The sequence below is a fragment of the Anopheles coluzzii genome, chromosome 2, assembly GCF_943734685.1.
Source record: "Anopheles coluzzii chromosome 2, AcolN3, whole genome shotgun sequence".
In the NCBI taxonomy this organism is placed as follows: Eukaryota; Metazoa; Arthropoda; class Insecta; order Diptera; family Culicidae; genus Anopheles; species Anopheles coluzzii.
The window spans coordinates 125490720-125514732 of NC_064670.1; the positions used below are offsets into that span (position 1 = coordinate 125490720).

Genomic DNA, 24013 nt, shown 5'->3' on the forward strand with positions numbered 1-24013 from the left:
TTGAAAACATTCAACTAAGTCCTCCCCACTGTCGGTCAGTCAACGCTTAGCTGGTGTGTTCTACAGACATGGACATGGAAAGTGAAGCCGACCTGTTCGAGTCAGCGAACCAAAAACGCTCGAAGCGCGATGCACAAATCTCCCCCTGGTGGTTGCTCGGTCTGTCCGGTGCGGTGGCCGGAGTCTACTTTCTCGTCTACTGGAACTGGGCAGCGATGCCGATCGCATTGCGCCGTGCGGATGTGCTAACGCACCCGGACCGCTTCATAGCGGAGGTGGCCAAGCAGCATCTGTTCGAAATGAGCAACGTTGGACCGCGGGTGGCCGGCAGCTACGCCAACGAAATAGTCACCGTACAGTTTCTGCTTCGTGTTATCGACGAAATCGCCGCCGAAGCAAACCCCACCGCACATCGCGTTGAGGTGGAGGTGCAGCGTGCGTACGGTGATATGTATCTCGACTACGAAAAGTACCCCCAGACGAGCGTGTACCAGGGCATTCAGAATGTGGTGGCCCGGATCGTGCCGGCGCAGGGGAGCGACCCGGACAACTATCTGATGCTCAGCTCACACTTCGACAGCGTCCCGCAAAGCCCCGGAGCCGGGGACGATGGGACCATGAGCGTTATAATGCTGGAAGTGATGAGGCAGCTGGTCCAAGGCAAGCGATCGTACGAGCATGGGCTGGTGTTTGTGTTTAATGGCTGCGAGGAGAACACACTGCAAGGATCGCACGCGTTCGTGGCGCATCATCGGTGGTTCGCCAAGGTGCGAACGTTCATCAACATGGACGTGGCGGCGAACGGTGGACGGGACATCATGTTTCAAGCTGGACCCAAGTACTCGTTCCTCATGGAAGTAAGCAGCTAGTGGTACGCGATCGACAAACACTCACAATACTCTTCTTTCTTCTTTCCCTTCCGAACGAGACAGTACTATCGCGATCATGTTCCCCATCCGTACTGTACCGCGGTAGCGGAGGAACTGTTCCAGGCGGATCTGGTACCATCGGAAACGGATTATTTAATCTACTCGACCGTCGGCAACATACCGGGCATGGATTTCGCTCACAGTACCTGGGGCTATCTGTACCACACGGCGTACGATGCCTACGACACCATACCGAACACAACGCTACAGCACACTGGGGACAATGTGCTAGCATTGGCCAAAGCGCTAGCCAACGCACCGGAGCTGTACGACATCCGTGAGCATGAGGGCAGTAAGGCTGTTTTCTTCGACTTTCTCAACTGGTTTCTCGTGTACTATCCACTCTGGGCATCGATCATACTCAATGTTGGCCTGGTGGTTGTTGCTCTTTGTGCGATCGGTTTGTCCGTGTGGATGATGGCACGCAGCACGAGCCTAACGGTGGGTCAACTGCTGCTACAGGGTCTTACCAGCATGGGTGTCGTGCTGCTGTCACTCATTGTCGGTATTGGACTGTCGCTGGCGCTTGCCGCCATTCTGAATGCCGTCGATTCCACAATGAGCTGGTTCACTCAGACTTGGTTGATCTTTGGTCTGTACGTCTGTCCCTTTTTGATTGCAACGTGCACTGGGCCGTTGTTGTATATTCATTTCGTAAAAAATGTAAGTAATCATCCCCGAGAACATGCGCTTAATCATCGAGAACTTCCCATTAATCGATCGCGATCATCTTTCGAACAGGATCACCTATCACTGCATGCCCGAGTTCAGCTTTTACTGCACGCCACTTGTGTCCTGTACGCGTTGATACTGGTCGTACTAACAGCTATGAGCATCCGATCGGGCTATCTCTTCACAATGGCCATCCTGTTCTACACCGTCACGACGCTGGTGAATGTATCGATCAAGTATTCGCCCTTCGCCTGGCTGTATGTGCACCTCGCCGGACAGATTGCACCGATCGCGTACTTTAGCTCCGTTTCCCTCACCGCCTTTGCCACCTTTATCCCAATGCAGGGACGCGGCAATGCAGGGGCCAATCCGGAACTGCTGATCGCTTTGTTTGCCGTGCTAGTGGGGCTGCTGGTGGCTGGGTTTCTCACCCCGCTGGTAGCGTTAGCACGCAAAGCGTACCTTTACATCGCGTTAGTTGCCGTCTTTTTCGTGGTGTCGATCATCGTGATGGTAACGTCGGCAGGGTTTCCCTTCCGAGCACACACTTCACCGCAGCGCTTTTACATCTACGTAAGTACAGTGGTTTTTTGATGAGCTTTTACGCACAAAAACACAAACGTAACGTGCATGGTTTATTCCGCAGCATTGTACAAGAGAGTTTTACCATCAGAATGGTACGCTGAGACGGTTGGAAGGGGGCTACTACGTTCATCCGCAGGATCGTTATACAGGCGATCTTATCCGCGAGCTGGCAGTCAAGTCCGACCTATCCGCCATACCGCTGGGGGATGAGTGTGACAAGGAGCTGTACTGTGGTATACCTTTCTATCAAAACACCCAGCACGGACAGCGCGAAAACGGCCTTTGGATACAAGGCAACCCATTTACCCTGCCCGAAGCAATCGATCTACAGCTAGTGGACAGTCAACGTGATCCAGAGTTCAACCTTACTACGTTCTTTTTCACGGCAAAAGGCACAGATCACATGAGCTTCTACGTTTCTCCCGTGGAGGGCGTGAAATTAGTGGGCTGGAGCTTCAGCAAGACCATTCCTCGCAGTGGGCTGGCTTGGAATGGACAGGAGGTGCACTTCGTTAACTTTGTGCATGGAATCGATGATCGTCCGCACGAGTTTTATCTTACGGTGCATGGTACGGCTAGCAAGGCGGCGGAAGCGGGTTGGAGCTTTTACCTCAACATAGTGGCACAGTACATGCACCATGAACAGTATCGTGCTAGCGAGTTTCAGCAATTTGTCGACCAATTTCCCGACTATGCGCATGTAGTTGCCTATCCCGCTCATCTCGTTAGCCGAATATACTGATCGGAGGTCGGGGGGAGGTTGGTGGACTGATAAACGGACTGATTTGAATAAAAGAAAGTTATGTTTGAATTGAATACGAAACTAATTGCGTTACATAAAGAGTGAGAAAGTGTTGGACAACTGAGTGAGTGAGTGACTGACAGACTGTGGCTTTTGTCCCATTATTTGTGGCTTGATCGGGTGACAAGTGATGCGTGAACCAGTAGCATTCGTTCAGCGATCACTATTACGATGCACTTGCCGCATGCCAAATTGTGCCGGATTTACCACAGACCACGCCACATTCCAAGTGGTACATTTGACTGTGTCTCAGTTTTCTTCAAATACGGTGTAGCTTCAACGTCTGCTTCTATTACTGTACGAACACTTCACCTAGCAAGATGTATTTTACCTTAAGCCGTTTAATGGTAAGTAAACAATTCCGAAACAATTCCTCTAATATCACTCACATCTTTGTGCTTTACAGATGCTGCTCACGTTGCTTGCCTCCGTCAGTTGGATCACATCTGCTGCAGCACACAAAGTTTTTCACAAAAGAAACACCTACAAACACATTCCACGGCGGGTGGAGATGAGGGTTTACCGTGGTCCCATAGACCATTACACTGGTTCCGTTCCGTGGGGTTATTTCGTCCGGCAGCCAGCTGATCATTCACAATAAATACATCTTTACGAAACACACACAAATGTAATCGGTTGTTGTGTTTTATTTCCTAAAATATCCAACTTTCCAAATACCCTGGATAGGCGACGGTGTGCGCATACTTGGGCATCTTATCCAGCAGTGTTTGGAACTCTCGCGCACGGTACACGCTGTCGTGATGCATGTACTGGGCGACCACCGAGAGATAGAAATGGGAATCACTCGATTGCACCGTACCTGCTGCTGCGTGTTCAATCTCAATGTAGAATGTGAACGGAGTTAACTCCATCGATCCGGAGAAAAAGTTCACAAAGTACACATCCTGTCCATTCCAGCGCTTTCCGCTGGGTGGGATGCGTTCACTGAAACTCCACCCGACAAGCGACCGACCGGCCAGCGGTGACACGTACAAGCTCATGTGACTTGGCCCTTGAACCCGAAAGTTCATACGCACCCTTCCTGGGGCGGGTACCTCACGAGAAAGGAATTCGAAAGTGACCCGTTCGGGGAAGATCGGTGGTTCCATTGCCGGCAGCCAGTAGCTTGAGCCGCTCTGCCGGTGATATCGATTGATGTAGAAGGGTATACCGCAGTAGAGTTCCTTTTCGCATTCGTCCCCGAGCAGCTGAGCCGCCGACCATTCGGGAACCTCCGATTGTAACAGTTCCGGAGTGTGACGATCCTGTGGATGAAGGTAGTAGATTGCACCGGAGTCACGCAGTGTTCCGTTTGGCCAGTAAAAGTTTCGCCGATGATGCTACAAGTGAGAAAAAAAATGTGTCAATTGTTGTCAAAATACACTTCCTTCCTAAAAATACTTACAAATATGTAATATCTTTGCGGCGAGGTACGCTCCCGGAATGGGAAACCTTCTGGAGTGGCCGCCACAATCGCCGTCACTAGAAACAGTAACAGAATGGTACCAAACACGTACACCTTCCGACGAAACAGCACTATAAACGGCGTCAGCAAACCGACCAGCAGCAGTGTCACAAGAGAGGCAAACAGCGCCATTTGCAGGTCCGGATTGGAGCGATTGTCACTGCGACCGGTCATTGGAACGAACACGGCAAACAGGGTAACTGCTAGGGAGCAAAAGTAAATCACCGGCACCAGCTGACCGACCAGATGCACGTAGATCCACACTCTTAGCCGAAACTGTATGATCATGTTAACGATCGTGGTGGCGCAGTAAAAAATGATCGGAAAGAGCAGCACAAACGCGGATCGAATGCCACCGATCGAGAGCGTTATCAGTAGGACGGCGTAGATGCAGTGCTGCGTGTGCAGGAACAGTATTACCCGGCCTTGATCGTGCAGGAACGGCTGCAGGAGCACAAGAGACAAAAAGAACAAGAGACTGATCATGCACTGATTCTACACACCGCTGCATCCGGCTTACAACAACTCACGATTTTACGAAAATGAACGTACAAAAATGGCCCCAGCGTGAGACCACCGATGCACGGCACAAAGTAAAGCCCGAACAGCAGCCAGGTCGACGAGAACCAGCTCATCGACCGGCCGCAGGCATCGAAAATGACGGCCACCAGCACAGACAGTCCAGCACCGAGCACGATCGAAAGCGTCTGTACGATCAGCGTCATGCCGGCTTCGAACAGGATGTTACTACCGACGGCACCATCCTTGCGCATGATCATGAACAGCGTGCCAACGATCAGTGCCAGCGATAGTACGCCCAGCACGATGTTCACAATCATTGCCGTCGTTTCGGTGTAGTACACAAGAAACAGATGCATAAAGTCGAAAAACACGGCCGTTCCTTCGCGATGTTCCTGGATGGTGCCGAGCTCGTCGGCACTGCCGAGCGCCCGTACAAGCCCCAGCAGATTGTCTCCGATGTGCTGCAGCGTACCGGCGGATATGGTTTCCCGTGCGTCCAGCGCCGTATGATAGAGATATCCGTACGACGACAGCGCAAAGTCCAACCCGGGCCAACCGCCCTGTTTCGAGAGCGTTTCGTAATCGGTAAAGGACGGCACTAGCCCCATCTGGAACACTTCCTCCCCGAGCGTGTTTGCGTAGGGTCGTTGTACGTAGTCGCGATAGTACGCCATCAGGAAGGGGTAGTTCGGTCCGGATTGGAACATAATCTCCCGACCAGCATTGGCGGCCACATCCAGATTAATGAAGGCGGCCACTGACTGGGCTAGCGGATGGGCCCGCACGAACCCATGCGCACCCTGCATGGTGTTCTCCTCGCAACCGTTGAACAGAAACAGTAGGCCATGCTGCAGGGGCGATCGCGCGTGCTGTGTCAGCTGGCGCATCAGTTCCAGCATGACGACCACCATCGTACCGTCGTCACCGGCGCCCGGACTAGTCACGGCACTGTCGAAGTGCGCATTCAGCAGCAGATACTTGCCGCTGAACGAATCCCGCCGCTTGATCGACACTACCAGGTTCTGCACGTTGCGGTAGTAGCTGGTGATGGGATAGTCGTCATAGTCGAGGAAGTAACTGCCACTGACCCGCTGCACCTCGTACGTAACTTCATACTCCGGAAGTGCTTGACGGGCAACGGTTTCGATCGCTCCGTACAGCCAATCGATCGCAAATCGTTCGTTGGTTTCACTGCCCGCCACACGTGGCCCACGGCTCGTTAGGGCGCCCAGATCGTACAGGGCCCGTTCCGCCACGAAACGTCCATCGGTGGTTGTGTTCTGGAAATAGAAATGACAAAAAACGGTCGTAAACAGTCGTAAATCAAACAAGTTTGCTTGATAGTTACCTCGTCCGCCAGATTAACCCCACTGGGCAGCGTGTTCCAGTTCCAGTAGGTCAGAAAGTAGACTCCTATCCCGATGCCAGGGCCCAGCACGCACCACAGCAGCTCGAGGGTGAAAATGTACGACAGAAGCTTCCTGCAAGTGAAATAGCATTAAAATTTGGCCCCAAAACAGAAATCGTTTCCCGTACTCACATGCTTCTGTTTGGGGCGTCTCCACACACTCAACACGGACGGACGGACGGAAAGATTAAATGTTACTGATGCATCGGAGTATTCCGTCCCCGATCTCGTTCGCTCAATCGTGTCCCCCGTGTTATCTTCGGGGGGGACAGACATACACACCAAAAAACCATAAGCAATACAGAAACCCTTCACTACTTAGCGTGCGTGTGACGAGTACGGCCCCTTCCCGTCGTTGTTGTTGTGACGGGCTTATCACAATGTGTTGTGTGTGTCCCCCTGCGTTCAATTCGGCAATCTGGCTGATAAGATAGGTTGTTCCGTAATATTTCCCGCAGCCCGCTGTTGGTGGGCGGACGAACCCTGGACGGGTGATAAGCGTACGCGCGAGCTCGATTATCAAAAATCTGCATGGCCAGGGAATTATATGGGCCGCCCGCCACCCTACCCCCTATCCCCCCCTTTCACCTCGTACGCATTTGTGGCATTTGGCAATCGGATAAATTACTTCCCATTGTTCTTTGCGTTGCGTTTTTTGATTTACGAGTCCCAATCGGTCACGAATGGCGTGGAAAAGGAAGGGGAGGGGGGGAGTGATGGGAGACGGACGCGTTTGCGCTAGCTTAAAAATTGTTTATGATTTTAATCTCCGCTGAGTGGTCGCTGTTGCTGCTGCGTGTGTGCTGCTGCTGCTGCGGCACGGTGAGCGGAACAGGAGCAAAAAGGAGCATGGCCTGCTCCGTTCTAATGCTCAGTTGCTACCATCCGGACATCGCCACACGTAAACAGAGAGCGATTTTGGTCCTCACGTGGTGCGCTTTTCCATCTCTCCGAGCATATGGCGCTCACACGTGTGAGTGTACTCGCACGCCATGCTCTTCTCAGCATTTCGCTATGTTTCGGTTTTCCTTATGTTTTACGGGGAGCTTTCCACGGGGAGATGGGTTTTATTGTTTTTAGGCCGCTCAATTTCTCTCTCCCTCTCTCGGGGCAGGAAGTCGAACCCGCATCGAAAGTTGCTGCATCTCGGAATTTCCGGCCGAAGCCGAACACGTTACGGCGAACGGCGAATAAAAGTGCCGAGCCGAGGACGAAAAAGCTCAATCTACAACGGAACGTCGCCGTGGGTGCTCAGTACCTGCCCAGTGTGCCGCGCTCGACGATAAAGGTTGAGAGAAACTTCCTTCGTTTTTTTTTATTCATCTTTGTCTACATATTTATGGGTTTGTGTGTGTGTGTCGCTTTGTGTTTCGGAGGATATTCACAACTTTCACGTGGTATTATGACGACGACGAGGGGGGAATGTATCGTAAGATGAACGGAACGCACCGAACAATTGAAGGGAAATATGTTTTGAAAAGTGCGGTGTGTGTGTGAGTGGTGTGTGTGTTGTGAAAAGCGTTTGGGAAATCTGCAACGCACCAGTACAGTAGGGTCTTGCAAAGGTCGAAACCCGAAAGCAACGTCGCGGCCAAGGAATGCCCGAGCCCCCCTTCCGTTTACCGGAGTGAAGGGAACGTGAAATGGAATTCAAAAAGTTTTCCTTTATTGCTCGGCAGCCCGTTTCCAGGATTGTGGGGAAGTTGACTTTACGTACGCTCTCCGTTCCGTTCGGTGGTTTTTGGCTGGCGCGTCGGGATGTCGTCGTTCAAAGAATCGGGATTAGTAAGAATTCCTCCTCGTTTCTATCGTATGGACAGGTTTTCCGTGGACCGCGTGTGTGTGTGTGTGTACGTTTGTGTAGAGCAATCGATAATGTTGTGTTCTTTCGTCCACTCGCGTCTCAACAACAGCTGGGGCCTGCCAGATGATAAAAGTGTTGCGTTGCGAGAAATTCAACTGGCGATAGATAATAACATGCTGATTAGCAAAACGGGGGGGCGCTGGATTCGCGCCGACTTCCGGCGTCATTGCACCACCTGTCTGCCCATCAACAACGAGGGCCCTAAACTGCACCAGCTGCTGCTTGAGGAACGGTTTTCTTGAAGCTAGGCATTGAAATTGTGAAAATGGGACCACGAGCGCTGAATCCGCACACCGGACCTCATACAGACGGCGCGCAGTTATAAAGTATTCAATAATGTAAAGCACTGCGGTAGGGAGAACATGATAGGTGGATTGCAGGGAGAACCGACTGCCAACTTCGGTAGCATCTACGACCTACTGGAGAATGGTGATGACGATGACGACGACAACGACAACGACGACGTCGTCATTCAGCACCGTTGTCGAGTTTATGCCAGTGTTTATTGATTATTGGGTCTGCCTGGTAGTGTGAACCATCTCAGGCCGCATGGTCCGACACACACACACATGCCCCCGTCCAGTAGCAGCAACAACACCAGGAGAAGCCTTCGCGTATCTCGCGCGTTATGAAATTGTGTCGCGCGGTGTTTTCCACTCACAGCTCCATCCTCTGTGCTGTGCCTCTGGCTAGTCTCGGCCTCGGTCTGTGATGGTGATGTATATCCGTGTGTCCGAATTTTATGCCACGCTTCTTGTTTTTCCAACGGGCCGCCAAGTAAGCGAACGAAAAGCAGAGCAGAGAAGCAGAACGCCAAGGGTGGATTTTAATTTCCGGATCCTGAAGACGAACCTTGTACACTTGGCCATATTGTACCGCCGTGCCGGCTGGTGCTGAGACAGTCGTTCAGTGCCTCTGGCGGTACTGGCGGTCGGCCCCAACGATGGCGCTCAACATGAAGCTTAAAAACGCTGAAGCAATCGTCATCAAATTTCAATTATGACCTGGCAGACTGGCTCGCAACACACTTTTTTAAGCTGTGAGTGAGTTTTGATGGACTTCCTCTGGATGGAATGGCGAATTACGTTGATAGAAGCATAGAGCACCTAGAAAAAACAAAAAGTTCTTTATAAAAACAACGCATAAATTGTGTTCATGATTAAGAGTATGATATTATTCCTATTAATTTTAGGGGTTTTCAACGCAAATCGAATTGATTTCTTGACCGTCTCAGACAGGCGAAGAACATAAAAAAACATGGAGGAGGATTCTTCTAAGAAAACACTTCACCAGCATTAACAAACCATGAAAAAATAAACTTTAACTCAATAGAAAATGAAAGTTACTCCTTCAGCTTATCCCTCAGGAGTATGATACAAACGATCCCCCAAGACTAACGATATCCCTTTTGTTGGCAAATGCTGGTGACACTGGTGAAGAGGATTGCAACTTTTGGACAGTTCCTCACCGACTCGAGAATGGCACATGTGTGGACAGGGGAGGAACCAGCAGCAACTAAAGTTTTACCCGTATTATAGGGGCATGCGGTCAAGTTTACCGCTCTTTCTACTTCTCTCTCTCTGCTAAGTGAAATGTCTGAGTGCGACAGATCTGTCAATAGGGGTGACTATTAAAGGGGGCGGGTGATGGTGGGAGGTTTTGTTTGTCTATTGACGAGGGCCATCGAGATTGGAGATTGCCATTAATGGGGACCAGTTTTTTTTCCAAAACCCAACAGGAAGGTGGTTCTCAGAATATTCTTCTACTGCTGTTGCTGCTGCTGCCCATGAATGCAGAGGCGGATAAGAATGAAAACTTTATCATCCCATGATACCCGGGGTCCGGCATCTCAGTACATCATAAACATGCAATCGCTAGCAGGGAAAGTAAAACGAAACACCATTCGCCGAGCACTTTTTGTTTGCGTGCTGTGCTACTGCTGAACTGTGCGTTGGCAGAAAGCAGCGGTGGGCAAACAGAGTAGCAGCAGCAGCAGCAGCAGTAGTTGGTTTGTTTTGCTTCTTCCAACTTAATCAAAGTGCAAAGAAAAGTGAAATAACACGCCACAAATCCTATTTTAGTGTGCCAGTGAGCGGAAGGAAGCGTAACGAATTCCACCCCGAATGACCTTTTACCTTTTTAGATTTAAATATTTTCCGAGCCCAAGCCGGCACCAAAAGGTGTGCCACCGCCCGCCACAGAACGAATTCTAGCAGGACGCCAAGTGCCACCAGTGAAAGGTTTTCTAGCTAAAATCACTGTAAAATCAGCGCATAAAATGTCCTCTGTCCGTGCGGCAGTGCAGGCGCGGGGAGCGGAGGCCAGAAGAGGGTTGAAATTCTCCGATACGCTTTTGAAGAGGGTTCAAAAAGCGGACGAGTGACCGCATCCTCTTTCGGCAGGATCAAAAAGGGGGGGGGGGGGCATCTGAGGGGGGGGGGGGGTGGCAAAGGACGAAACTTTTGCTGGAAAAGTACTCGCCTCGGTCTTGCAGGGTGGAGGGAGGGGGGCAAGAGTTGTGTAATTGAAATTTACGACACGAGCACCGATCCGCCCCGTGTCTCCTTGGCGACGGGCGCAATAGTGCGCAGAGGTTTACCCGAGCAGACAACACAGAGCAGTGGAAACGCTCACAGATTCCTGTAATTGGCTCTTGGCACAATTACTGTGTCTACGCTATAGGTCGCAACACTTGCAGGTCAGGGTTTTTTAACTGCCGCGACTATTTAATGGAAATGTGAGACGCACTGGGCGCGCGGGCGATGCTGGCGGAAAACCCCGACGTTGTGTCGGATATCAAACGGCAAACGGTTGTACCCGACCGGTGTAGAATTTACCGAAACTTTTCCCCGGCCAAAGCTGGTACGAAACGGAAACGCCGCGACAACGTAATGTTCCGTTGTTTTACATGAATCGAAGAAGTGCTCAGGGGCATAAATTATGGCGAATTTCTTTAAACCTCTTTCTTGTACCCTTGCTCTCGACCTGGGGCAGGGGCAGGAAACGATTAGACTTTCAGAAATGGGAAAAAACGGCTATGAAAATGTGATTCATTGTACGATGTACCGCCCGCTTCCGCTTTAAGATTTATGTTAAGCATTATGTTGCTTGCAATTTTAAGCTTCGTGGGGTTGTTGAGGACCTTTCTGCCGCTATTTCGCCTTTCTTTTTCTCTCCCCCCTAAAAGAAAGACAAGAAAAAAAGATCACTTAGAATTGGGTATGTTGACTTGCATGGTACATGATTAGTCAGCATGATTATTTTTCTGCCTTTTCTGACTGTGCCTTAAAAGCATTTCTGCGTTAATAGTTTGATTAATGGTTGTGCACAAGATGCAGAAGCTGTGCACAACGTGTCCTTCCATCCATATATGGTACAGCAACTGTGGGCTGATACTGTTGCAGGACTCGAAGCAAATTTCTGCCTTTGATACGTCTTTTCAAATGGATTTAACAGGTTTTTAACGTTTTATGGTAAGCCCGTACGATACGAGCAGAGAAATGACAAACGGAAACGTTTGTAATATCTCACAATCTAGTACGGAAGTACGATGTATGCGGCGGAAACGCTACCAGCCCTTCGCTTACAGATTGCACACAGCACTTGACGTGTATTTAGGACAAGGTGTTTGAAAAATCATTAATCATTTTTTTCGCTTCCTGTAGCGCGCTCTGTAGTAACAGGGCTCATACCACCGAGCAAGGACACAACGTTCATCGTACATGCACATGGCGCCGGTGCCGTGGAATCTAAACACACTTTCAGTAGGTCAGGTCTTTTAATGGAACGTACCTCCGTTGCAACCCCCTAGTGCTTCGAGAATTCTTTACGTCGTGGATGAGTATGCTGTCCTTCGCTGAACGGACGGAACGCTTTCTTTCTCGTGCCCATGTTTATCCACCATTGCTCTACTTTTTCACTTATCGCGGGTTTTACCACAACGAACTTTATACCAGCAATTGTATGACCCTCAAACAGTAATTTAAACTCAATCGGCATACACACAGCGACTAGCCGCTGTAGTTGGGGTAACGTTGTAAGTTTAACATTCTCATGACTTTGAAGGTAGTGCAGTTCGTTTTCCATTCGGATAGTTCCCTTCACTATTGCTTACATCGCGCACCATAACTACAGTGAAACGTTCTTCATCTGGCAAGCTATTCGAGCCATCATTCAACATCATCTCGTTCGATCAGTGCTATCAATAGCAAATGCTTTCGGTAGGGCACACAAGCACGATACCGTGATGTTATCGATTTTCCCCCATAAACTTGTGTTCTCTTAATTGTGATCTCATACGCGAGGATTAACCCACCGTGTGCTTCCGTCCTGTGTGTGCTGATGTGCTTCCGGTGATGTGCGGTAGTGCTTATGTTGGTCCTTAAACTACACAACTACAACCTTTGTTTTGCAGCACACGACAGTGTAGTAGGTTTACGTTTCGATTCATTGTTTTGCAGCATGCAGTGGTGTATGGGAGTGAAGTGCAATTACCGTTTGCTTACAAGCAGATGCAATGTGAGTGCAAGATTATTCTGTTCGCTGCAGTCTGATGCATCGTTTGGTTCACGAAGCAAGTGCAATCAAAAGCAATATTTATAAGTAGAGCGCAAAGTGGTAGCTAATTGTGTGCAGCAGTGTCAATGAGTGTGCTGCAAAGCTTGGTACGGAGTCGGAGCGCGCCGGAGATAGGCACTGGTTAACCGTACTCCTCCTGCTGGAAAGGAAAGCTGCATCAAACGAGCGACGAGCGATATCCAGCAGTACCAGCAGTGTGGCAACGTGAAAAGTGTGACTAGACTTTCAAGCTGTTCCTGTGCGGTTGTTATATTTTTGAACGGGGGGTCAAACATAGCAGTACGGAAGGTCTCAGGAGTGCCCTAGCCCGTCTTCGCAGATCGGGCCCACTCCCTAACCCTTCCAGTTCCGACCATGTAAGTATTTGCGGGCCTTTACAACATTGTTATGCAATTGAGAGGAAATTTAGATTTATTTATTGGCAATGATAGAAATACTGCTCTGCTGACCATACACGTACACTTCTAACGACTGTTAACGCATAAATAATTGATGGGGAATTTTTAAACAGACTAATTCAATCGAATAGCGGAATTCAATTTGCTTATCACCTGGAAGAATGTATGTGCAGGGCTGGCACGAGATACAATGCATACTAAAAACAGCCTCCCACCCGGCCATCGGCCTTTGAAGATAATGGCCTTCTAAAGGCTGGTGGAAGGTGCTTTCACTTCCACTTCAATAGACACGCAATCGATCAAGCTCATCAAAACCAGCGGAATGGCCAGCATTGCGCACGATGAACGTAGCCCCGTCAAAATGCATCCGACGCTCTTCACGTCTGTGAAGTAGACATAAACGGTAAAAGATCGGTATTAGGGATGCTGCCGTGTTGTTTGAGCAACGGAATGAAGAACAGAACACAACACCGAATCCTACCGAACAAACAGGTGCGAGGACGTTCCCAGTGAAGCTGTGCAGTGGATGGCGTTTGTTGTGACAGTCGCGCAACCGTTGGTAGGGCTGGTACGGATCGAGCAGCGGTTGTTGGAGCGAGATATTTTTACCAACCCATCACCGCCCTGCGTGATACGGAAGCCATTTACCTGAAACAGGAGGCTACCCTCCTGTCCCAGCTGGTAGCTCGAGCTCCTGATGATTTGCCACTGGTCGACGTAGTTGTGTGCAGCAGGCACTACACCACTGCAACGATATGAACGGGGAAAAACAGTTAGCTGAACAATCCTTCCGAAGGATAACAGTCGAGGAAGTTGGTGGTTTTGCTTACTTGAAAAAAACTTGGTTCACATAATCCGCTTCCATATCCATGCTAATCATATCAGACGTTGTGCGCGTACCGGCCGCATCGACGAGATAAATCAGCGCACATCTCGCACTGGTTAGGCTGATTCCTTTTTGCCACATTTTTGCAAACCGGCTACCATTCATTTCGTACATGCAAAGTGAAACCGTACGCCGTACAATGTGAAACAACTTTTTTTTTTTGCAAAACAGCAGATTCTACTTACATGTAGGGATATTTGCGCCTTGCGTCAACCGCTGCAATATCGACCCGTGGGCCGTTTTGAAACACGATCCCATTTGGATGGTGCATCGCAGTAGCCATCGTATCACTGGAAACAGCTATTGCTATGTTATGGTTGCCGTTGACAACCTTGACTGAGCCTTCCACGGTCATGTCCACTCTGTATAAAATATGTGGTGCGTTAAAATCGGTATCTTCCCTTGCCGCCTAATCTAGCTGCAGAGGAAACTTACGTAATCGAATCCCGCAAGCGCAGCTGTATAACTCCATTGTCCAGCAAAATTGGTCCGAAAGGAAACTGGGAGGTCTGGGAAGCCGGGTTTTGAAACGGAGATTTTAAGCAGCTTGCTGTTGCCGGTGGACCATTGCTAGGGAATACATTTATGATCTGGCTTTGTGCAGGTCGGGCAGGAGGCACCGTTCGGGCAATGTCTTCTAGCGAGAAGGACGAAATCGAGTTCCACACGCGTGTGTTAACGGGAAGATGGGTTGGGCCAATGTAGGCAATGTCTTGAATTTTGCTACTACTGTTACTGCTGCCATTGCTGTCGCCCTGCGAGCTGGATGGGGCCGCAGTCGTGCGACGCGACGGCAACATGAAAGGCTTTGCTGCCAAATTTAACTAAAACCACACAGAACATTTATTAACAAACAAACAGCTGTTTGCATAACTTACATTACGAGAGCGAGAGCGAAGGATACTTAGGACATTTTGCCACACCTTACCTTGGACCGCGGTTCCGGACCGTCTCCGTTCACTTGCCCCCTACTGTTCGAGCCGGACATTTCTTCTTGTCGCGTTGCGCGCCACATTTGAGAATCGACGTTTGCTTAATGCAAATGAAGCACTTTACTGTTTCTACACGTACTTTTAAGCTGCACTATCTACACTTTACGAAAATTTCCACTAACAAAGGTCTAGCAACCTTTTTTAGCTACCTTGCTGTCCAAATGCCAGGAAAAGAATAAGCTCATCGGCCCGTTCCTTCTCGAACTGTGCTACACTTCATGGCGAACTAGATACTCGCAAGCTGCCGAGGAGATGATTTGCACCGGCAGCGAAGAACTGTCAAAAAAGTAAACAATTGGGCTCCCCTCTCCGCTCGTTCTATCTCTTTCACTCACACTCAGCAACTGAAGCTCAGCTGACCATTCAATGCTGGGTTTGCCTGTGTTCGTAAAATTCTTATGTTATTTCAACTAGTTTGGTGGTTAAAGTGTGTAGATACGGGAATTATAGTCGCGTTCAGCATCAAATCTGTTCAGTGGAAGTGTGTGAGTGAACAGCCACTTTGCACGTGCCGCTTGGTAGTGCAATCGCCCCATGTTGGGAAAGTGCGGGGTCAAGCTCGTTCAAATGTGGCTCATCCTTTGCTCCTTTTGCTCGATACCTGCATTAGAAGGAACGTTAGGAAGCGAAGAAAATGTGTGGAAAAATTGTGTTTAATTGATAAATCATACCAATAAGACAGCAAGTTAGTATACAGTATTAATGCTGATATTCAAATATCCATGTGTGGTTTCCGTTGCATAACCGCTTGAAGAAAGTTGATAACCGTTGGACAAGCTTTATAGAGATTGGCCCAATATGAAAACTGGGCTGAAATTCCTTCGCATTGTTTAGCAGATTTTCCATTCCAAATTGTATCGTCACGAATGAGAAACTTCGACATTTTCAAAGGTCGGTAAAACCTGCATGGTGGGGGTGATGCCCGGCACAGCTTTTGTCGGTATGCTGTGAATCTTCCGGCGATGTCAGTAAAGCTGGAAACTGTAGCCCTATGTGCTGTGTTCCATATTAGGTGCGATCCCTGGGAAGTAAATTATGCCCGAGTGAGTCTGATGAAATCAATCGGCTGTTTCTAATTGATCCGATAAAGGACCGCCCGAGTGAGAGCGAGAGGTAAAGAGAAGTAGGGCGAATAACGGGGCTGTGCCGTTTGCTATGCCAACCATTAAAGCAGCCCAGATTATTTTTCATCACAGTGAGAACCATTCGGGTGAAAATGTTCGAGATTTTTCAACGCCCTGGAAAGCTTAACGACAAACAGGACGACAACGATGCAGTGGGATCGTTGAGTGCGTGGAAATTGGTTCGTTCACTCGAAAGGCCATTTGGAGTCACCCAGAGAGAAACCCGGTTCAGTCTGCCTACCCAGTTTTGGCGGGGTAGGTATTGTGGCGCGCTCGGAAGAGAATTAAAGAAACGATGCGAAAATGAGAAATTGATATGAATTCATAAATCGTTTCTTTGCCTTTTAGCCAGCAGCAGCCAGCAGTATCCAACTAAGCCCCGTCACTGCCTAAGTAACGAACGATGGAATCGATTTTTATAAACGATCTTAAAAGAACGAACCGCTCAACCGCCAGAACGGCTAGGTGAAAGACGAGGGAGCTTGTGAACGGTTGTGCTTAGACAAAAAAGGCGATACAACGAATTCCCGGTACGGGCAAAAGTGTCCTTGTCGTCCGCCGTAAATTGCACGGTAGATGAAAATTAATGTATTTTTAACTAGGCAAGAGTCTGCCCGTTTCGAAAGATCCGAAGAACACCAGCATCCGTTCCCACCTCACCCTCACATACACACACACGCATACTCCCTGTGCCAACCGTTGGTTCCTTCAGCACTCACCGAAGTTCGATGACGGTACGCAAAATGTAATGTGTCAGCAGGAGCAGGTAGGTAGCTAGAGTCTGTCGCTGTAAATAACCAAATCAATAAATAAACTGTGGGACCGTTTTTGATGCAAGCGGAAGGGACGGCCGTAGAAGAAAGAACCTCTGGGCTGTGCTTCTCATTGTCGCTCCAGTTTCCACGGAGAAATGCGTTTGATAGGCTGTTTGGTTCTGTTGCCCTGACGGAAGCGCACTTGAACCCAGCTTGATCTCGCCTTTTTACTAATGGCATTATTGTGAGACACTCCGGTAAAATGTCTCACCAAATGCGGAACTTTCAACAAGTTACGTCTAAAAGTCGGTGTCTTTGGTCTTTGGCCTGGCACGGCTGTGCAACAACAGCACGACCTGTATTGATTCTGGCCCTGACGGGGCATAGTACATGAAACATCCGAGAGCGACGTCCTTTTGAAAAGATGTGGCACAGGTCAAAAAAGGAGAGGAAGGAGAGGAATTTAAAAAACACTTATGAATAATTAATGATACCTAAATCTCTATCCGTGACAGGGATTTGATGAATTTTGGAACGCGATGGAGTCAATGCAAGGAATGCGAGCGAAGCGAAGGCCGAAAGAGGAAGAGGACTGGACACTTTAAGAGATGAAATCGTGGAGTTCCTTTTTTTGGCAGATAGATGAAGACTACTTGGAATCTAATTGAATAGAAATTGGGGGAAAAACACATCAAATTGCGTGGCAATGGTAAATTGAGTCAACAAGCGAACGGTCCATTATGGTGGAACAAGTCAACAGCACCACCACCGTCACCGTTTTGGACCCCCCGGCGGGAGGCGTGAATGGTTTGATAAATAACGGTGATGATTTTTGCAAGAAATTAGCTGGCGCTTATAATATTAGCGATTACAAGGGTCACACTGATTGGGATTGGGAACCTCACATAACACGGATGGCGAACCCCCCGCGCGATGGGGGAACCAAACCTACTTTCTGCCGGTTTTGTGTATGGCACGTGCGCTCAAGTAAACAGCAAAACGGTTTACTCGCGATTACCATAATTGCCATCCCTACCCTTGCTTGTGCCCTTGCTGTTGGTGCTATGCTGGCTGTGCATAAGTTGTGCGAAGACCACAATTCCTTGCCCGAGGGAATAAATTAAGTGGAATGTGTATGATTTACCTTCCTCGTCGGGTATTGCGCCCGCGGCTCGAGCGGGATTGAGCGATTCCTGCTTTGCAGTTTCCCGCTTTCGGAGCATGTGTAGTGTTTGCCTCCTGGGAGCGAAAAGCTGTCGACACACAAACTATTTCGCATGTTTAGAGCCCGTAACCACCGCCTCAAGCACGTTCTAATTACACACTGTATGTGGGGCGAAAAATTAGTGTTGCTTGTGAAGCAAGGAAGAAGCGACAAATAGGCACTTTGTTGAACACGTTAAACGGTCGACTCTCTGTCTCGAAAGGGGTTTCTTCCTTGATCCTTCAACGGTGTCCGCTTCAATGGCTTTCAAGCAAACATGTGCTCAGTTTGATTGGTATTCGGACCCACGCCATCGAACTGAAGCTATCTGGTCGGTCGCAGTTGTGTTGTGCCAGTTTTCGGAACCGCTTCCACTGGACTGGACTGGACTGGACTGAACTGGACCCAGGGCAGCTGTAGCGAACGGACACCGGCTCGTTTGCGTTGTTTGGGGTTCCGGTGTGAATTAATCACACCTTATCTACTTTCGCATCATCATCGTGATCCCCATCATCATCTTCATTATTCTCCTGGCGGGAGTTAAACAGTTCCCGGCGCGAACGGAAACTGCGCCACTGCGATGTGTGTGTGTGTGCCACGTGGGCGGGTTGAAAGCGATAGCCTGGAATTGGTTCTGGTGCACCTGCTAAATTACACCTTCATAAATTTTCCCCATAGCCCCAAAACGGGCGCATTGCTCGCAACACATTGCCATATCCATTCTACGGGCCGGATTGGGGTCACGGTGCTTTGCCGTGTGCCGTGGGAAAATGGTGAACGGACCGAGAAAACACTGGAACGCAATCGACCACCGAACCTTTCGGAGAGAAAATGATCCTTTCTTCACGCGGCAACCAGCAAGTCATCGGGAGAGCTTAACATCGTCCCGTTCCGTAGGAGGCGCCCGTCGTGCGCGCCTCTCCCCGACCAGAGCAACACTCTCTGTTTACCGCTGTTCTATGCCGTACTGCGTTGCTTGGGTCTGTCATTGGCACGAATCGAATCATGCACGAACACCGACACCGAATGTCGGTCTGTCGGTCGGTTTGGAGGGGATCCCGACGACCGGTGGTGTACACCGAACGTGTCGAAACATTTTGCCCAACGGTGGGAATATAAATGACACATTGGACGATAAGAGAATTCATCCGTTTAAGGATTAACCACCGGAACAAGCGAGCACAGCGTGTTGCTGCTGCCTGCTTGCTTGTCTGCCTACTTGGATGACTTCCTGATACGAACCAAAACCCCCGTCCCGTAGCAAGCTAAAAATGGACAGAGATAGAGAGAGACAGAGTCAGAGAAAGAGAGAGAGAGAGCGAAAATGAGTGTGGAAAAAAACATACCACCCCCAGGAGACAGTGTATGGTAGCCGGCGGAGGTGTAAGAATAATTTGATGGAGCGGAAAATAGGGATCTGTAGTGGTGCCCACCACAAGAGTGTGCCGGGCCCGATGGGTTGAAGCGATGTGGGTCCGGGGTGTGGCTTGCAGCATAAGCTCATTAGATCGAACAAAAGGAAATGATTTCATCCTCAAATAAGCTGAGAAGGATTGATGCTGCAAAAGTCCTTGTTTCATTATTTATCCTACTTGATATGGTAGGGACCCTTCGTTACATAGTGTGGTGAAAGGTCCCAGCTGCCCCGAGAACAATGGCAATGGTGTTTGGACGCGTGACGCTTCAAACGAATTAACTCTTTTGTGGTAAGTGTGGATGGAAAACGTGCTGATGGGTTTCTGTTGTTTTTACCCAGTTGCGACTAGCAAGCGTACAGCATTAAACACAAGCGTCATCCACAAAACATGCACTAGATTGTATTCGTTTCAAAAACGGGCTGAACTCGTTTGATTGTATGAATATTTCTCAATCGCTCGATGGAGTCAGGTGTGTCAGTGAACGCTTATCTACCATTGTGGAAGTCACGATAGGAAATTGGATTTCGTTGCTTTCGGAGTCGTAGCTCTCTGCTTGCATAGGAAACCCAAAACAACTACTGAACCCGGTTGCTATGATGTGTGTGTATGTTGTGTGGTGCAGAGGAAATCGAATTGGAGCTAGGTGACCAACCGCTATCCCAAGTAACATATGGCAACGGCAAATTCTATCCTTCCTCCAAGAACAGTGAGCAAAGTCATGCATTGTACACGGGGCAAAGGAGGCAACTTCTACGGTGTAGTTCATTCCCGACCCATCTAGAAAAGGATACGCAGTTGGACGGATAGAAAGGGAACGCAGAAAACCCCTTTTTCGTTCCGCAATTAGATTGGGAAAATGGAAAATTTGTCAAATCATCGAAATCGATCGTATGCGGTTTCTCTGCTGTCTGCTCTATAACATTAAATTCTTATCCGATTCAACGTGATAGCGTATATTCAATATGGTGGATTAATAGGATTTTCTTTTCTTTTGAGCCAAATCAAGCCACCGTTTGTACACTACCTTTCGCTTAACGCGATTCGCGAGGGAACTGATTTTCCGCGACTAATGGAAGCTTTTCGTGTAGCAGCATTAAAGCTGCTCGTGAAGTTTGGCCGCAAATAATTAACCTCTCGCCCGTTGGTTGGGAATCCCGAGAAGCCGACCGGCGACACGCACTTCCCGTAAAATACGTGACAGTAAGCGACAGTAATTCGGCCCTGCCACTTTGCGCTGGATCGTAGAAATCGGACACCGATCCCTGTCTCCCGTTCGCTCGGGGCGGGGGCGGTTACCCCACACAATAGAGGGGGTTGTTCGTGGTGTGTGCGTGGCAACAGCTCGTTTGCCTTGCCACTTTCTAGGACGGTTCGGCTGGCTGGTTGGTTGGTGCCTGCCACGACGAAATTTGTCTTCCTTTTAACCAATTCCCAGGCGATCCCTAGGCGCCTGTTAAATAGCCCTCAACACCCAGCTCCCGAAGTTCGACTGTCGCTTTGCCCTTAACGACTTCTTAACGGTTTGTTGAACACTACGGCACACAACGCACATCTTGTGTCTTGTGTTGTGTGTTGCGGTGTTGTCGAACGATGGTTCTTCTTCTTGCTCCGGTCGTTGCGGCGTTCATTTACCACCCCCTGCAAGTTAGTTCCAATTGTGTGCTCCTTGCTGACGGTGATCCGGGGGGTTCTTTTTTACCCCTGTAGATTGATTGTGTTCATGTGAAAGATAGATAGACACCCTCGGAAAAGCCTACCAAACGCTTGCAGATAACGGAGAGCAGCGTGCCTTGTGGCTTTCTTTGACAGTGTGATACCGCTCGGAGCGCGGCGGTTATCTCTATCCCTATCCATCACCCTCGACCAGCCAGCCAGCCAGCCAGTGCTTCAGCAGTGCTTCCTTCCATCGTACTTTCCTTTCCGTTTGCTCTCACGCTCTTACAAATAGGTGACTTATTGTACCGAAATAAGATTTGGTGTGCCCAGGGCCCTAAAAATAGGAACTGGAATACGGAGGGGGGCAAGAAGGTTCATTTTCACTTTCCTATTTATACCGCTGGAAAATGCGGTTTGGAGCACGTTCTACTTTGCAAAGTTGGGAATTTAGAAAGCGGTGCACACATTCGTACGTTCGTAGCTTTTAATCGATGGAGCGTTCGTTTATTTATTGAAAGCGTCATCTTATTAATAGAACCATTATTTCAACACACCAACAGCCATCGCGTTGTTTAATTCCCGTAATATTATAAGCCGAGCACAAGAAAGGAAACTTTTTCGTGCGGCATATTTGCGCGTTTAGGTAAAGAAAAGCTCATTATCAAAGGATTTAACAAGGCGGGCAAGTCTTTCTTTAACCTTAACCTGTGCTTTGTTCAGGATTTGGGTATTAGATGAGCTCGGATGTGCGTTGGTTGCGCGTTATGGTACACATATTCTTTGGGGCTTTAGATAAGATGGTAGAACTTATAATATGTCCCTTTCGGCTCTACACGGAATTAGTAAAATTAGGGGCAACGACAACATCACCATTGTGATGTCCCCATGCATGATCTCAATTCCGCAAAACCATACGCCTAGATACAGCCCCGAAAAAAAGGTACGCTTTAATCCTACGGAAACGCACTACCTTTTGGCTTACAACACCGGCACCGGCCTGAAGCGATTAAGTAAAAGGACCCTAGCGAAAGGATCCTAAAGCGTACGCACACTTACGAATGCTGTAAAACGGGACCACACGACTGCGACACACGGAAACCTTTTCCTCCATTAAGGAAGAACATTATTTATTTAATAACTTCCACATAAAGTAAATAAACTTTGGTCGTTCGTTTTCATCGACGAATGCCCCACGCACGTGGGCCCGAAAGGCGAATGGATTATGAATATTGAACTTTTATCCATCACCTCCACCCATCGCCATCGTCATCATCATCATCATCTCATTAATATATCCCCAGGCCCGCGCAGTTGCCCTTTTCTCCGTGCAGGAAGAGAAGAGTAAGGAAGCCGTCGAGGAAGCGCTCTACGCGACGATGCGTGCCACCGATAGCGACAGTGATGTGATTTTAATGATCACCAGTAATGGAGATGTCGCTGCCGGTGCCGTTCCAGAGCCACCACTGCTCGGCAATCCGGGCACGAGCAGATTATCTGATGCACCCTCGTTGAGCCCGGTCAGGGCGGAACCGGAGGATCCGAGCGCGTCACCATCGTTGCACAGATCGGTCGTGCACGACCGGTAGTAGGTGATGAAGGTGGGATCTTCGATGACTTCGTCAAGATACTGTGATACGGGTGAGATAAGACGTGAAATTCGACACCCAATTAGAAGACGCTGTAGTAGTGTAAATAAACGGTCGGTTTGGCCCGTCAAAAGTAGTGTGTGCGATACCTACCAATGGGTTCTCTTCGCATCCTCGCAGAAAAGTAACCAGCTTGCCGGGAGGATCCTGTGAGAAAAGAGAGAGAGAGAGAGAGAGAAAGAGAGAGTACATGTGAGGTGTGCATATGTCTTAAAGCTGTCATACAGTAAACGACGTTTGATCGGAATTGGAAGGCACAGCACACGCACCAAACCATAACGCAACTAAGTGCGAAGGTTAATAGGAGGTGTGTGTCTGTGTGTGTGTAGTACGTATTGCTGTAACACTTGAACCAATTAATAACACGTCACTATAAATGGATAGATGAAGGATGATATGATATGAAACTGAACAGCACTTCAGAGCGATTCAATGCAGGATCATAATCACTTGACACGTACTACGGCGGCACAGGGCACGGGACCCGGTCTGCCCGAATCTACGCCCTTAATAGCCTATGTTAAATTAATGGTGAACAAATAATGGCTTACCACTAACTCCTGCCGCGTGATGGTACAATACTTCCTGGAGCAGGTTACGACACTCTGGCCCTCCACACTTTGTGGCTCCGATACGCAGCGCACGTCGCCGGAAGTTTGCGTTAAACCACAGGCGTAACAGCGCAACGCTAATTTCGACACGAAATGTTGTGAACGTTTTTTTTAAAATGTAATGTAAAAACCATACGTCTCAGCTGGCCCTGGGTTCGGGAAAGCGTCTTACCTTCGACCGTTGGGGTGTTAGATTGTAGCAACATTAACACAATCGAAATCAGCGCGGCAGCTTTGTTGGCAGCGGTAATTGAAGAAAACGATTGATTTAACAGGAAAAATCGACCTGATCGACATTGGCCACCTTCACTGTGAGTTGGCATTTTTATTGATCTGGCGTTTGCAACTATCCCCTGCAATGGTGTGCCGTGTGCCGGAAATGGGTTGAAGAAGGAGAGAGAGAGAGCTTGAATTTCTTTTCTGCCTTTGAAGCGGTCAGTAGGCTACGAATGCACTGAATCCCGTGTGCCCGGGGAAGATCCGGGGAAGCACGAAACT

General features: G+C 49.0%; 5 protein-coding genes across 9 annotated transcripts in view; 2 read left to right on the top strand and 3 right to left on the bottom strand.

Annotated features, from left to right (window-relative positions):
* Positions 1-23: 23 nt before the first annotated feature.
* On the top strand, positions 24-3000 carry LOC120949479 (endoplasmic reticulum metallopeptidase 1-like). The gene is made up of 4 exons (XM_040366802.2): positions 24-857; positions 933-1592; positions 1671-2174; positions 2248-3000. Exons 1-4 carry the CDS (start codon positions 69-71, stop codon positions 2926-2928), a joined length of 2634 nt encoding a protein of 877 aa, XP_040222736.2. The 5' UTR covers positions 24-68; the 3' UTR covers positions 2929-3000.
* A 617-nt stretch (positions 3001-3617) lies between these two features.
* LOC120949480 (endoplasmic reticulum metallopeptidase 1-like) lies at positions 3618-6707 on the bottom strand. The gene is made up of 5 exons (XM_040366803.2): positions 6516-6707; positions 6324-6456; positions 4984-6255; positions 4394-4897; positions 3618-4328 (listed from the first exon to the last, which is right to left on the bottom strand). Coding segments are annotated over exons 1-5 (2598 nt in total). The 5' UTR covers positions 6518-6707; the 3' UTR covers positions 3618-3641.
* A 733-nt stretch (positions 6708-7440) lies between these two features.
* LOC120952602 (mucin-5AC) overlaps positions 7441-24013 on the top strand; it is a 49539-nt gene continuing 32966 nt past the window's right edge. The window contains exons 1-2 of one of the 5 annotated variants that reach the window (XM_040372016.2): positions 7441-7671; positions 12708-13181. The gene's annotated coding sequence lies outside the window, so the exon portion shown is untranslated. Of the gene's footprint in view, positions 7672-12661; positions 13182-24013 lie in introns of all 5 variants that reach the window. The other 4 variants (XM_040372015.2, XM_040372014.2, XM_049605343.1 and 1 more) reach the window with 4 other exon arrangements.
* Positions 13219-15319, bottom strand: LOC120952605 (uncharacterized). Its single transcript, XM_040372027.2, has 6 exons — positions 15038-15319; positions 14545-14933; positions 14295-14471; positions 14054-14203; positions 13705-13968; positions 13219-13606 (listed from the first exon to the last, which is right to left on the bottom strand). Exons 1-6 carry the CDS (start codon positions 15122-15124, stop codon positions 13504-13506), a joined length of 1170 nt encoding a protein of 389 aa, XP_040227961.2. The 5' UTR covers positions 15125-15319; the 3' UTR covers positions 13219-13503.
* On the bottom strand, positions 22355-23975 carry LOC120952606 (uncharacterized). Its single transcript, XM_040372028.2, has 4 exons — positions 23688-23975; positions 23456-23592; positions 22998-23051; positions 22355-22885 (listed from the first exon to the last, which is right to left on the bottom strand). Exons 1-4 carry the CDS (start codon positions 23836-23838, stop codon positions 22625-22627), a joined length of 603 nt encoding a protein of 200 aa, XP_040227962.2. The 5' UTR covers positions 23839-23975; the 3' UTR covers positions 22355-22624.

Bases quoted from the DNA above. Each gene is read 5' to 3' on its own strand.
- LOC120949480 (XM_040366803.2), bottom strand. The intron at 6,256-6,323 runs GTAACTATCAAG...TTCTATTTCCAG, and splicing joins GGGTTAATCTGGCGGACGAG to AACACAACCACCGATGGACG. The intron at 4,329-4,393 runs GTAAGTATTTTT...TCTCACTTGTAG, and splicing joins CGCAAAGATATTACATATTT to CATCATCGGCGAAACTTTTA.
- LOC120952606 (XM_040372028.2), bottom strand. From the start codon at position 23,838: ATGCCAACTCACAGTGAAGGTGGCCAATGTCGATCAGGTCGATTTTTC. The intron at 23,593-23,687 runs GTAAGACGCTTT...TGTCGAAATTAG, and splicing joins TAACACCCCAACGGTCGAAG to CGTTGCGCTGTTACGCCTGT. The intron at 23,052-23,455 runs GTAAGCCATTAT...CTTTTCTCACAG, and splicing joins TCACGCGGCAGGAGTTAGTG to GATCCTCCCGGCAAGCTGGT.
- LOC120949479 (XM_040366802.2), top strand. From the start codon at position 69: ATGGACATGGAAAGTGAAGCCGACCTGTTCGAGTCAGCGAACCAAAAA. The intron at 858-932 runs GTAAGCAGCTAG...CGAACGAGACAG, and splicing joins AGTACTCGTTCCTCATGGAA to TACTATCGCGATCATGTTCC. The intron at 2,175-2,247 runs GTAAGTACAGTG...TTTATTCCGCAG, and splicing joins CGCAGCGCTTTTACATCTAC to CATTGTACAAGAGAGTTTTA.
- LOC120952605 (XM_040372027.2), bottom strand. From the start codon at position 15,124: ATGTGGCGCGCAACGCGACAAGAAGAAATGTCCGGCTCGAACAGTAGG. The intron at 14,934-15,037 runs GTAAGGTGTGGC...GTGTGGTTTTAG, and splicing joins GTCCGGAACCGCGGTCCAAG to TTAAATTTGGCAGCAAAGCC. The intron at 14,204-14,294 runs GTAAGTAGAATC...AATGAATGGTAG, and splicing joins AGGCGCAAATATCCCTACAT to CCGGTTTGCAAAAATGTGGC.